Source organism: Hippopotamus amphibius, chromosome 2 (assembly GCF_030028045.1).
Source record: "Hippopotamus amphibius kiboko isolate mHipAmp2 chromosome 2, mHipAmp2.hap2, whole genome shotgun sequence".
In the NCBI taxonomy this organism is placed as follows: domain Eukaryota; kingdom Metazoa; phylum Chordata; class Mammalia; order Artiodactyla; family Hippopotamidae; genus Hippopotamus; species Hippopotamus amphibius.
The window spans coordinates 177,530,433-177,544,980 of record NC_080187.1 but is presented as its reverse complement, the minus strand read 5'-3'; the positions used below and the strand labels follow the sequence as shown (position 1 = coordinate 177,544,980).

Below are 14,548 nucleotides of genomic sequence, written 5' to 3'. Positions count from 1 at the left end.
AAGCATTGAATTTCCATTTTATTTCAAATTAAAACTTTGTTTTTGCCTTCACACTTTGGAGATGTTTGTATCTTCCTTCCTGCTTTGCCCACTTTAACCAATTTTTTTGTGATCAAACATTGCTTTCCCTAAACTGCTGAGATTCCTAGTATTTCTATCTAGAACCTTGCTCTGCCTCCACTTTATGCCCCTCTGCTACCTTTTGCTTCCTCTCCTTAGCATCCTCTGGAATTTACATGAAGGACCTTTCAAAATTGCAAAGCACCAGATGTATGCAGGCATAATTATTATTACCGTGATGACTTTGTCTCTGCCTGTGTCACGGATGATAGACAGTTGAGAGGCAAGATCCCGATGTATGCAAATAATATTAAGAGATCGATTTAGGAAGTAACAAAAACTGAAATACAAACTGAACCAAAGGGGAAGGCAGGGAAGGAGGGATAAATTAGGAATTTGGGATTAACAGATACACACTATTATATATAACAGAGAGAAAAAACAAGGACCTACTGCATAGCTCAGGGAACCATATCTAATATCCTTTAATGACCTATAATGGAAAAGAATCTGAAAAAGAACACACACACACACACACACACACACACACACACACACACACATCACTTTACTTCACGCCTGATACCTTGTAAATCATCTATACTTCAACTAGAAAAATAAATTGAACGCTCTTCAGTCTGTCAGCACTGACCAAATACTATTATATGAAAAACACTGTTCTAAGCAATAAGAACTAAGGGGGAGGGGGGAGGGGGAGAGTGAATTTCTCTATCCAGTGATAAACTCTTCCAGTAGATCCTTTAGTTGCCATGGAGCTGTTTCTGCAGCCCTAGCTCTGCTTGGTCCACACCCACACTTCCCCCTGGGGGGTGCTAATGATGGGAGAAGCATTTTAACAGCAGACCTCTGCCTAGCTCAGTCCCTCTTGGACCTGGAGGCCAAGATCATTCACTCTGGTATTTCACAGCCAGAAGCATTAATTGGCAGACTTCTGAGCTTTACTTTTACAGAACTTTTAACCGTGAGGCCAGGAGAACTGTTGTTTCTCCCTGACAGCTAATTAGCATCATCGTGTGATCCAGACTAGAAAATGCCAGTGTGGTGAGCTTGTAGAGACTCAGTTCTTCAGTAATTAATATCATGCACATCCCTCTCCCTTGAGCCAGGGAGTCAGCAGAGCACCAGAGAACTGTCTTTTGCTCCAAGGATTGCCTTTTATCAGACTAACTTTCTAGAAATCCACTTTCAGGGGATCATAACTTTAATTTTGGCGAGAGAAAGAGAAAGGAAGGAATAATGGGTCAATTCAGTACCGAGACAACCCAGGGCCAGCTGTTTCCTAGGTTGCCCTCCCTGGGCCAACTAAAATTTGCTCTCAGATTGAATATTACCCCTTGTCATCCATGATTTTCACCCAGATTTTTTTTTAAAATCAAAGCTATGGCCTTTCTTTCCTTTCATAATTTAACTCTTTATTTCCTCTTCCTCCTCAAAAGGCAAGACTGAGGAGAGGAATGGGGTGTTTTCCTCACTGGCTGGCCCCTGTGGGTGGTAAAAATGGCGAGATTGTTGACTGAAAACACAGCCCTTGTGGGTCCTCATGTTTGATGCATACAGGCCCTCACTCCGCTCAGTTGTCCCTGAGGGTGTTGGCTTCTTCTTATGCCTTTCCACCTGCACAGTGAGCTTAGCAAAGAAGGGAAGGAATGGGGGAAGAAGAGGTGGTGAGGGCAGAGGTGGGGGGACAGGACTGGCGGGGCCTGCTGGGAAGTGAAGCAGCTTTGCAGAGCTTCCCGGAGAGGAGCCCCGGCCTCTGCAGTCTCCACAGCCTCCCTCGCTCCCCCCTTCCCTCCACCACTCATGCAGCCTCCAGATGGAGCTGGGCAGGGCTGGGGTGGGGGGGGGGCGGGAGGGGGCCGGGGCGGGGATGGGGGGGAGCTGCTCTGCCTCCAGAGCAGACCTGGATGGGGCGATTTAACAGTCAGACCTTCCACGGAAGGACAAGGCTGTGCTGTTAGCTAAGGAGTGCTCGTCTGGTTGAGGGCGTTCTTGCTTGCTGGGGGCCGATTTGAAAATCATCTGCTCAAATGTTTCATGGCCAAATAAGCTGTCAGCTGGTCCCCTAAAAGTTGAGCCCAAGAAGAAGAGAGAAGATAAGAAATAAGACATGTATGTTAATTGTCTTTTAAAGTACTTAAAAGATGACTTTTTTCATAAGTTTGATAACTTGGCTAAGATTGTGTGGGAGTTCCACGGGATACACAGCTTTCTACCGACTCATTCACCCGCCCTCTCCCTCCTTCCTCTCTGGTCCAGCGGATTCCTCTGGGGTCTCAAGCAGAACAGTTCCATGTACCCCCAGGCTAGGCCCCTGCAGATTCTGATTCTACCCCAGACAGTCCTGTCAAGCCATTTTTTCAGGACCAATTAAGATCACATTTTTAACCCAGCTCAAATGTGTATCTTTCTCTGTGCTATAATGAAGTTGCAGGTTAATTCTAATCCTTATAATTAGACCATAAAGACATGTTATTTTGTCACATTGCTTCAGGCTTCTATATTTCCTCTGCATTCATTTCACCACTTGGAAGCCAAAGGCCAAGGTTAAGTCTACCTGGCTCACTCCTTGGTAAACACTGGCTTCCCTAGCCTCCCTCCTGCCTTGCCCATAGTAAATACTTGTTATCCCATCCAGAGACCCTGCAGCTTTGACATGCTGGCTTCTCGATGCTGCTGGAATTGTTGGCTGTTGGCACAGTGAAGGGCATGGTCTTGGGTATGAGTTTTGGTGGGAGCTGAAGGGAATCCTGAGACCTGAATGCCTTCCTGTTTCCGCAGAAGTGTGGTGGTGGGCTAAGCACTGGCTCTTGGCTCCAGGTGTGCCCTCTCCAGCTGGCAGTTTTCTCCATGATGGTTCTGTAACATCCCCCAAGATGCAGCCTGATACCCTTTGCTCCCAAGGCTTCTGCTAGTGGGCTTCACACACACAGTATCCACACTGAGTTTGAGCTGAGCAGTCACAGAGGAAGGCAAACAAGACGGGCTTGAACCCTGTAAGCCCTTCCAACTCTTAAATATCGATGTATTGTCTGCATTTGCCACTAGTTATCTTAGTATCACAGTCTAACAAAGGACTTACCTTGCTGATTTATTTGAAGAAATTTTTCCCCTTATTTGGGAATTGGCATCACGTATATAACACAAGACAGGTGTGTTGTCTGTCTGTGATTGAATGCCAGTGAGTGGCAGAGAAAAGATATCGACGGGTGGAAACCAGATGGCTCTGGTCTCCCATTCATAAGAAAGCAACAGACGTCAGACCATATATGGGGCCCTTTGAGCCAGCACTGTCACTGTATCATTTCACTAGCAGAAAGGACCTGCGGGGTTAGACAGTACAGCTCCAAGGCTAAGCCCAGGTCTGCTAGGGGGAAGTGCTATTTCAATACTAGCTCTGCTTTGACCGTCCAGTGGCTGGTTCCCATGGCTTACTCTTGCAGCCTTGGTTATCCTGCAAGCAAGCACACGTCCTCTCAGCCGGAGAACTAGAAAACTGAACAAGGAATTTGTTTCTGATTGATTGCTTGTTTCACAGAATGACTTAAAACCCAGAACTTAATACGTGGTGGACACACAAATGTTTGTGAAAAAAGAGAAATAATAGGTGGTAGAGCTCTTTCGTCTAAATCAAGCAATATGTTTTAGGACCTGTTGCTTCTCTTGCAAGGCAGGTCTTTCATTTGGTGTCTTCCTGGTTCTTTTGGCCCATTATCTACTGTTCCCACTGGTGGACGCGAACTCCATTCATAGCAGGGAATAGACATGGAGAAATGACCCAGAAGATTTCAAAACGTTTTGAGAACAAGGAGGATCCTGTTCAGTTCAGATGCCAGCAAAACTCGCTCTCAGAGTTGCTGGGAGAGAAGAACAAAGCTACGTCGTGTATTATATCACCTTAGTTACTTAAGAACTAGGTACCAGGGAAGGAGGCCATTGTAAACCATGGGTTAGTATCCAGAGAAAGGTGAGGGAGGGGGAAGAGCACACAGCCTTGCTGAGCCCGGCGCCCGGGATGACCAGTGGGGCCGTCTGTGGGGAAGTGGCCCAGCCATGTGTGGGGCCAGCATGGGGGGCGGGGGGGGTCACCACTTCTAAATAGACGTCTTTGTTTGCAGGCAGCGTCCTGCCCTTGGAGAATGCCTGGCCTCCCTGGCAGCTGCCATCCCAGTGGCCTTCCTGGAGCCCACCCTTAACCGCTACAACCCGCTCTCGGTCTTCAACACCAAAACCCCCAGGGAGAGGTCTCGTGAGTATCGGCCCACAGAGGTCGTGATGTGCTTGAGGAGAGCCGTGGGAGGGAAGGCCACGCAGGCAGGGGTGGCAGCCTGCAGCACGGTTGGTTCACGTGGTCGGAGGGGAGCCGGGAGGTCAGAGCTGGGACCACGTGGCATGTTTCCATCTTGCCGGAAGAGTGGGCACAGGCAAGTATGTTGTTATCGTTGTAGACTTTGGCTGTGTCTTCTGTAAAATGCGGAGGCAGTGCAGTTGATTTCTAAGTCCGTCGCCTCCTAAACGCTCAGGTTCTCCTGTCTGCCCTGGTCTCTGCTCTCCTTCTGCACCTGATGTGACGGCCCTTTACAGTTTCTCTCCAGAGTGTTGGGGGAGGGGCACAGCTGCACTGATAACCTCCTTACACTCCTCAAGTCCACGGAGAGGCTGTGTTTCCAAGGTTGATGCCCACGTGTTCTCCATCTCCGTGGAAAATAAAGCATAGAAAAACACAGGAAGGAATTGAAATTCTATAAGAAAGAGAATTTGACTGGAGTGTTGACGCACTGAGTTCTGGAACAGTGGTAGGCAAACTCTGGCCATGGGCCGAATCTGGCCAGCTGCTGATTTCTGTAAATGGTGTTTTATTGGAACGTAGTGACACCCACTCATTTACATGTTATCACTGCTTTAGCACTGTGTAGGGGAGGAAACATAATTTTCCCTCGACCCTTCGTTGTTCTTGGCTGAGACCACCCCCCCCTCTAAAAAATACAGATTGACAGGAGAGAAACAAACTTAATTACGTATATATGTGTACATAAGGGAGCCCCACAAAGATAGGAGACTCAAAAGCCAACCCAACCATTGAGGCTTATACACCATCCTGAGCTAAGGAAAGGATTAGGCGTCTGGGGCTTCGAAGGGGGTAGCCGTTCATGGGCTAGTGAGAAGAGGAAGGTTTGGTAAACAGTTTTCCCTACCATGCACGTGAGTCTTAGATGAAAAAGTGATCTCTGGTAAGGCACTTGTACCTAAGATAAACTTTCTTTATAAATGTAGATTTTCCTTACAAAAGGGTAACTCCATTTTCAGACATTCTCCTGAATTGATCAGCTCAAAGTAATCCCTCCATCCAAGGGACATGTTTGGGGGTGGCCTGTGCTGCTCCCCTTCAACTGCAGTGACAGTTGAGTAGTGGCAGCAAAGACTGTCGGGCCTACAATGGCTAAAATATTTACCGTCTGCTCCCTTTATAAGTTTTCCCACCCCCTCTTCTAGAATAACCTAGAACTGGAATCCAAGGCAGGGGATAAACCTGCTTCTGGAGCATAGAAGGCAGAGGCCCCAGGTATGGATAAATCGTGATCCTGCTGTAGGGCGATGGATTGGAACTGAGGAGCTTCCAGCAGGAACCTTGAGTGAAGCTTGGACTCCAACTGGAAAGAACTGCAATGAGCTGATGTAATATGAAGTGGAAATTACCACACCATGGGCCCAATCAATATTAAGAAAAACAGAGCAGAAAAAAAATCATAGTAAACCATTTCCAGCCAGAACCTATCCCATTCAGAACCAATGTTTTCTTAAAATATTGATGCCCAGTATGAGCAGATGACCAGGCTGTGCATCGGTTCCATTTGGTTCAAGCCCCCTTTTCAAACTATCATGGGTCCTAAGGGTTCTGGGCGGGGGCGGGGTTCCCACCGCACTTTTCTCTGTCGCCACTCTTCTTTCTGTCAGAGAATCCAGAGTGCTAATAAGCCTTGGTAGCTTTATTCTCACTTGCTTTCGTTACTTCAGATCAAAGAAGCACACGGCCCCCAGAAAGAATGACCAGGAAGATGGCTTAAAGAAGTTCTCTTCCTGAGCTAGGATACAGTGGACACTAGTGTTCTCAGAGCTCATCGAAAGAGAAACGTTGCCAAGATGCCTCCACGTTCCAAAGTCTCACATGAAATCTCTCAGTTAATTCCCCAACCCCTGCATCCTCATCCCACCCTTCCTCCCCTTTCATGGACTAGGAAAAATATAGTTCCAACCTTGTTTTTCTCTGCCACCTGATTCCGAATGAGTCACATCTTGCAGTCAAGGTAGGAGCTGAGCAACTGAGCAGGCTTTGGCAAAGTGGAGGAAGGGCTGTGACATCTGTAGGCAAAAGCCAGCTGCAGTGTTGTTCCCCAGCTCCAGAGGGACATGGGTCCTGTCATGACAGTGTTGGATACTTCCATGCTTATTCTGCTCCAACTGTGATTCAAGAAAAAGTGTGTCTCTGTATCACCAAAGGCTAGAGCTTGCACCTTGGGAAAGAGAGAGACCTACTCTGCTCTTGAGCTCACAGGGGTACAGTGGCAGGCAAATGCGAACTTGACCAAGATGGAGGAAACCCTAGACTGGCTTTGGCAGGGAGGGAAGTGACTCTGTCCCATTGTGCTTCTCAACATGTTGGAAGTATGTTCCTTCTTACTTTATATACCTTTACAATGATTTAGTAAGATATATCCATAAATTAAAAATAAGTATCAATCATTGCCTACTCCATAAGGAAGAAAAGAGACAAGATTGTGATTAGAGGGGACACTCTTCTTCATCAGTGACACAGTGTTGGACTCAGGGCCCACATCCTCGGAGCCCATGTTTTTCATCATTCAATGAATCAACGAAGAGTGAATGCTCACCATGTGTATGGCTCTTGAAAAGTAGAGTGTAAATGAGTATGTATTCTGGGATAACCAGGTTTACGTGGAGCCAGAGAGTGACTGATGGCTTGATGGACTCTCAGAAGCAGATTTCATTCACTATACAAAGTAGGTGGCCTGAGGGGCCAAGGAGGGAAAGGAACGTGACAGATGATGTGAGGTGACAGATGATGCGCGTCTTTGGTTGAGAAATACAATATGAACTGATTTATCAAGCCTTCAGCCAATTGGGCATCTCTATTAATTAACAGTTGGTGTCTGGCCAGCAGAGTTACTCATACTAGGAACTCTTCTAACCTGTAATGTCCTGGAGCATTTTCTGACTCATCCAAAAATTATTAAGATATGCCTGGAAACGGTTTAATACTGTTATGTGCTAGATAAAACTAGATCGGAATCTTTGGTTATGTGTGGCAGTGGTCTATTTCAGAATATTAGATTGACCAAAACATCCTACTCATCAGCCAGGTTACTTTCCAAATCCTTGTTGGAAAAATCAGCCAGAGAGAAGGTTGGTCCACTTTTCATGGAAGCTCTCTGCCTATACTTACATAGATGGTGCTCTCTGATGCTGTCTCCTTGAGGGAGGAGCTGCCTGGTGAAGAAAATACCACTTTGGAATCTAACTCAGTGGTTCCCAATGGTTCTCAAGCACTAGCATGTTCAGAATCGTTTGAAAGCCTTGTTAAAGAATGCCAAGTCCTACCCTTAGAGTTTCTAATTCAGAAAGTCTGGATTCTGAAGGTCCTAACAAGTTTCCAGGTGATGCTGCCACTGCTGGTGGGAGAATTGCACTTTGAGGACCACTGATCTAGAAGATGAAAGGCCAGTGTGTTCCAATGGTCCCCCTTACAGTCTTGTGCCTGATTCTGATAGGACCCAGCTGAGCTGTTTTTCAGGTAGATAACTCAGCAGCTTTCATTCTGCAGGTTTATTATGTGGCATTTGAAGTCCAAAATACCACCTGAATTGCAAATGTTTCTTCCCCTCGAGGACCAATTACATATAAATAACTTTTAAAGAGCATTATAATGACTCCAGTGAAGGAACCTCAAGCAACTCTGTGTTTTCCTTAGGTAGGAAAAAAAAAAAAGTGTGCATGATGGTGTATGGTCTGTGTGACATTTAAACACACACACGCCCTGAGCCTTCTCCTGTATAATTTTATAGCAAACGGTTGTAAACGTCAGTTGCATCTGTGGCAGTTGGCATTGTTCTGTGTGCAGGGCTTGAAGGTAAAATGTTTGACTTTACTGTTCGTACCCATTTATTCTGACACTGTGTGTGTCAAATGATTTTGTTTCTTAGAGTCTCCCCAGACCCCCATGTTGATGTCACCCCTGATTCTTGTTGCCCTGCGGCAAGGTACAGGCTAGACTTGTTCTCTGAAAATGACCAGCATGGGCAATGGACTGGGTCTGACCAGTATAATTCCCTTCCACTGTAAATCACAGGAGCTCAGTGTTCTTTGGCTTTCATGCTGCTAGTCCTTTTGAATTGTCTGGATTTTAAAGGACATTGGTTCACTCCCAACTTCCAAGGAAGAGAGATCTGTAGCCTTCTACTTGCCAGAAGGCATGGCAACAGAAAATCGTAATTAGGGAAAGGGTGTTAGGACGTCACAGGGCCTGCTCCGTAGCAGGGAGGCTCCTCCAAGTCCATCACTTTGCAGCTGCACACCATCTCCTAGAACCACTCCTATCAGCTACAGATTCATTGTCTACAAAGTAGCCAGGATTCTTCTGTATCCCTGCTCCAGGCAGTACAATCAGGAAAGAAATCGACAGTGCCTTCAACTGGCCAGTATTCCTAAAGGCCAGAGAATTTGCTGTGGCCTCTTATTCATTAACCCTCCCATTCCTATGGACTTAAAATCTAGAGAAGAGAGACTTCACACCAGGGTAACCCCATGGCAAAGGGCCTGCAGGCATAACCCAATTCACTAAACATCACATTTTGTTTGAAGTTTTCTGCTTTGTCCTTTGAAATTCACGAGAACTTTGTACTTTAGTTCTAATATCAAAAATAGTTTCCTCAAATCTTCTAGTGGATCTAATGTGCTTCTCTAGTGGATCTAGAATGCACCATGTTTTCCAGTTGCTTCTCTGACTCCCTCGCCCCTTGGTGCCTGATGCTTTGGCCCCACTGTGAGAAGTTTGGTCTGCAGGTGGAGTCTGCAGTGAGCTGCCTGCCCGGCCCAGGTGGACTCTGGTGGCTATGACATAAATGGAAGCTCTGCAGAGCTTTGGGCTTGTGCGTGTTTCTTATCCGTGCCATGCCACACCACGCCATGTCACACCACTCAGAGCCCTTCCTTGCGTCTCACCCATCAGGAACCTCAGGGTGCTTCTGGACTCTCCTGTCTTGGAGGGAAAGAGTGTCCTTTGCCTTAAAAAGAACAGGACAGATATCCCCTTGGCTTCTTCTGTTTGCTATTCTTTTTTTTTTTTTAAGATTTATTTTATTTTTAATTTATTTTTGGCGTGTTGGGTCTTTGTTGCTGCACACAGACTTTCTCTAGTTGTGGCAAGTAGGGGCTACTCTTCGCTGTGGTGCGAGGATTTCTCATCGCAGTGGCTTCTTTTGTTGTTGAGCACAGGCTTTAGGTGTGCAGGCTTCAGCAGTTGTGGCTCACAGGCTCTAGAGCAAAGGCTCAGTAGTTGTGGCACATGGGCTTAGTCGCTCCACGGCATGTGGGATCTTCTTGGCCCAGGGCTTGAACCCGTGGTCCCTGCATTGGCAGGTGGATTCTTAACCACTGCGCCACCAGGGAAGCCCCTGTTTGCTATTCTTGTATCTGACAGTGTTTAATGTTGAACTCTGTCTGTCATCATTTCATCCTGTCTCTCCTTGTTCAGTGAATTGACCTCAGTCATTCAGTGTGAGAAAAAGATAGGGCTAACTCACCATTCCTTGCACATAAGCCTTCAGAAACAAAAAGGTTAGAGTGATTGACAAGAGGTCTTGGCAAAGGTTACTTCAGGCCACCAATAACTTCGGTTGGAAATGCAGAAATCAATGTATGTGCAATGTTTTTCCCCCCAAATTTCAACTGGATGGAAAGTGTTGTCTCTGGTCCAGCTGAAAGAATCTTTGATGCAAGAGGTTTCTTTTTCCTTTTCGAAACAGTACAGACTTGATGCAGGTGACTGAATCACAAACTGGCAACTTGACACCAATGGGTTTCTTTTCTGCTTCTCGTCCTGCCTTTCCTGCAGGGCATGCACTGAGGCGAGGATGGAGAAGCAGAGACTGACTTTATCACAGAAAGGTCTTATGAAATGTCCCTCTGCCGTGTCTCTGTTATGCTCCTTTAAGATTCAGTTTAAGTGTTTTAACCTGAATATGACACTCCAGCTTCTAGAAGCTGCAGTCTTTACGAAAGCAGCCAGAGGACAGGTGCTTTCTTGTTTGAGGCTCTGGGGTGGAAAATTATGTCTAAATACTAAAGGAGGGGTGGACAGAGACAGAAGGTTGCACTCTCTGTGCTTTTGAATTACTGTCCCTTTATTCTTCCTGTACCTCTCGGTCAGTTCTGGGCATGCCAGACACAGTGGAGGAGGTGTGCGCTGACATCCCCCAGCTGGACAGCCTGATGAAGGAAATCAACAACCTGGCTGAGTCAGGGGCCCGGTACACGGAGATGCCCCACGTCATCGAGGTGATCTTGCCTATGCTCTGCAACTACCTGTCCTACTGGTGGGAGCGGGGGCCTGAGCACCTGCCCCCCAGCACAGGGCCCTGGTGCACCAAGGTCACCTCTGAACACCTCAGTGTCATCCTGGGCAACATTCTGAAAATCATCAATAACAACCTGGGCATCGACGAGGCCTCCTGGATGAAGCGCATTGCAGGTACCGCACATGCCTTTCCGCCCCAGCCCCAGCACCACGATGCCTGGACTCTCTTTTCTTCTCTTAGTCTATCTTTAAGCAATTCCCCCCAGACCCACCCCATCCCCCCACTTAGTTATTTAACAGTAAAAAAAAAAAAAAAAAAAAAAAAAAAGAAATTGGCTTATTCGCCTGTAGAGCTTCCTGGAGCAAATGTTTCTGCCTAACTCCCCAACTAATCCAGGCCCCTCAAATCTCCAGGAAGCCCTTCTTAATAAGCTCTACCCAACTCCAGTGATCAATGCTTATTTGCGTTTGGTACTTAAGAATCCATTTGCTCTTACAGTAATAATTGTCCATATTTGCTTGGTAAGTGACCCCGTGTGTTTTCCACACATACAAAACTCACTCCCACCTGGGCTGTACTCTCAGTTTCCAGCATTTGTATTTCACTTTATGCTTTCTAAGACACTCTCTAATTTAGATTCACAGTAGCCTCACTTGGATTTTGGTTTTGTTTTTATTCCTCTAGAACTCCTTGCATGCAGTAAGCTCTTAATGAGTATCGTTAGCTGATTTCTGTTCCTGAAACGAGCCCCAAAAAGGAGAGGCTTGGAAAATTAATAACCACACTTTCCACAGTCAGAAAACCATGAATATTTTAAAATATTTATTTACTTATTTATTTGGCTGCACCAGGTCTTAGTTGAGGCATGCAGGATCTTCGTTGCTGCCTACAGGATCTTTAGTTGCATTATGCAAGCTCTTTAGTTGTGGCATATGGGATCTAGTTCCCTGACCAGGGATTGAACCCAGGGCCCCTGCATTAGGAGCGTGGAGTCTTAACTACCAGACCACCAGAGAAGTCCCAGGAAACCATGAATATTTTAGTGTCCTCTCAGAGGAGTGTTGGAGGAGACAGAAGGTAAAGCAAAGTCATTGCCTTTGATGGACCTGCAGTTTAGATAGACAGTTCCACCATAGCTGTTTCACCCCTACAATTTCTGGACCATGAAACACAGCCGCTGGGTCAGTAGGAGCTATTAGCTTCCGGGGCAAGTGAGTAGATATTCCTCTGCAAGACCGAGGAAGAAAACTTCCTGCCCCCTTCCTGTCTCTAAAAGGAACTGAGATTCAAATTATAAATACTTTGGGTACCGATAGCTTCTAGACAGTATAGGCCTCTGGGAACATATGAGTAGATACAGCTGGTGTCCCTTTCTTACCCATTAGCCCAGGAATGTGTTTGACTCTAAGACAATTTGTTGAGGAGCTCTAATTTGTAAATTATCCATTAGCCCAAGAATATCTTTAACTCTAAGACAATTTGTTGAGGAGCTCTAATTTGTAAATCTGGATTAAGGGAAGGAAGGCAATCAGAAGGTCTCGCTTCCTCAGAGGTGCGGAGGAAAGATGTCACAGCACAAGCCACATTGATGGGAACTGAACTTGGCCTGTTATTTCACAGGTGAACCCAGATCTCATTCGGTCAGGCCACTTCATTACTGGTGCCTAAACAAGTCAGTTGTAAATAGCAACCTCAAATCACCTGTATATGGAATAGCCATTCTGATTCCAGATCCAAAGCACAGGTGCATCCTGGTGAACGCTGGGGTGTGAAATGTGAACCATCACAGGGTTGTTTCGACTTCTTGATTAATCCATCACAGCAGAGAACTGCCTTCACCTTCTCTTTCTAAAGCAGTCTTTTTTATGAAAGCAAAAAATAAGGCAAAGTGAGATTAAAAAGAAAAAAGTTCTGGAATATAAGCTATTTCTATTTGAAATGCCCTGCGTTAAAGAACCTTTGAAATACACAAAATACACAATGCACTTTGTGAATGGTTCATGACCCTTGCGGGTTTTATTTCACTTATCTTTAAATACTTACTCTGATCCTGACCTTTATTATGAATTAGACCAATAGGATATTCCATTTAAGAAACTTTGTGAGACATATATGTTTTACCTTTATCTTTAAGAGGGCCAGAATCGCAGTCCCGAGTCTCACTGATTCCTTGTTTCTGCTCGTCGACTCCTAGTGGCCACCCCAACCTGCCTCTGTTTATTATAGATAATAGTAGTTTGCTTCTCTCGGGGCCCAGAGGAGCCCCTAGGCAGTAGGTTGGCAGTTCTCAAGTGTTGGGGGCTGAGAACTATGGTTGGGTTCATATATTTTTAAGAGATTTTTCTGTAAAATAACCAGAAAGCCTAGTATTGAGTGCCTACTCTCGACTCTGCACACAGTGGTGGTTTTGTGAATAATAGACTTCCTTAAAGGAGTTTATAATGTAGCTAGTGAGTCAAAACCACTACTCTAGCATGAAACAAGGTAGTCTTGTTATGAAGAGCTCAGAGGTATAGCAAGCAAGCACTGTGCCGTGCATGAAGGGTTCAGGGGTGGCAGGGGCTCCCCACCGCCTGGAGAAGCAGGAATAGGGACTTCCTCCTGTAGCTCCACCCCTGCCCCCAGCAACTGTAATTTCTTGAGACAGAAAGTGCCAAGTAGAAACTGAAAGAAGGGCAGGTGCCAGTCTGAGTTGATGGCTTTTCACAGCCTCACCTTTGAGTAGCACTTCTTTCCTTGCATCCATTGTCATAACGTGAGATGAGGGGGAGGCCCTTTGTTTGCAAATACAGTGTACGCCCAGCCAATCATCAGCAAAGCCAGGCCAGACCTGCTGAGAAGCCACTTCATCCCAACTCTGGAGAAGCTGAAGAAGAAGGCTGTCAAGACTGTGCAGGAGGAGGAGCAGCTGAAAGCCGACAGCAAAGGGGACACCCAGGAGGCGGAGCTCCTCATCCTGGATGAGTTTGCCATCCTCTGCAGAGACCTCTACGCCTTCTACCCCATGCTGATCCGCTACGTGGACAATAACAGGTATGGAGGAGGCCTGGGCAAGCCTGTCACTGGGATGGAGAGATAGTATTGGGTTTTTTAAATTTTTTTTTCCAACGCGCTATTATTTTTTTCTTTTTTTAAAAGAACTTTTATTGAGATATAACTGAGATACAATAAACTGCATGTATTTAAAGTGTACAATTTGATTTTTTTTTCTTATTAGTAATGTATGTATAGTAATCCCAATCTCCCAATTCATCCCACCTCAACCCCCCTCCCCGCCCCCAGTTTCCCCCCTTGGTGTCCATATGTTTGTTCTCTACATCTGTGTCTCTATTTCTGCCTTGCAAACCGGTTGATCTGTACCATTTTTCTATATTCCACATATATGCTTTAATATACGATATTTGTTTTTCTCTTTCTGACTTACCTCACTCTGTATGACAGTCTCTAGATCCATCGGTGTCTCTAAAAATGTCCCAATTTTGTTTCTTTTTATGGCTGAGTAATATTCCATTGTATGTATGTACCACATCTTCTTTATCCATTCATCTCTTGATAGACATTTAGGTTGCTTCCATGTCCTGGCTATTGTAAATAGTGTTGCAATGAACATTGGGGTGCATGTATCTTTTAGAATTATGGCTTTCTCTGGGTATATGCCCAGTAGTGGGATTGCTGGGTCGTATGGTAATTCTATTTTTAGTTTTTCAAGGAAACTCAATACTGCTCTCCATAGTGGCTGTATCAATTTACATTCCCACCAACAATGCAAGAGGGTTCACTTTTCTCCATACCCTCTCCAGCATTTATTGTTTGTAGATATTCTGATGATGTCCATTCTAACCAGTGTGAGGTGATACTTCATTATAGTTTTGATTCGC

At 45.6% G+C, this 14,548-nt stretch overlaps 1 protein-coding gene across 1 annotated transcript in view; it reads left to right on the top strand.

Moving 5' to 3' along the window:
- The window catches only part of RYR3 (ryanodine receptor 3), a 361,967-nt gene that overhangs the window by 279,471 nt on the left and 67,948 nt on the right, over nucleotides 1-14,548 (top strand). Inside the window, 3 exon segments of the mRNA XM_057721476.1 lie at nucleotides 4,197-4,327; nucleotides 10,523-10,843; nucleotides 13,463-13,703. Coding sequence (XP_057577459.1) covers nucleotides 4,197-4,327; nucleotides 10,523-10,843; nucleotides 13,463-13,703 — 693 coding nt within the window.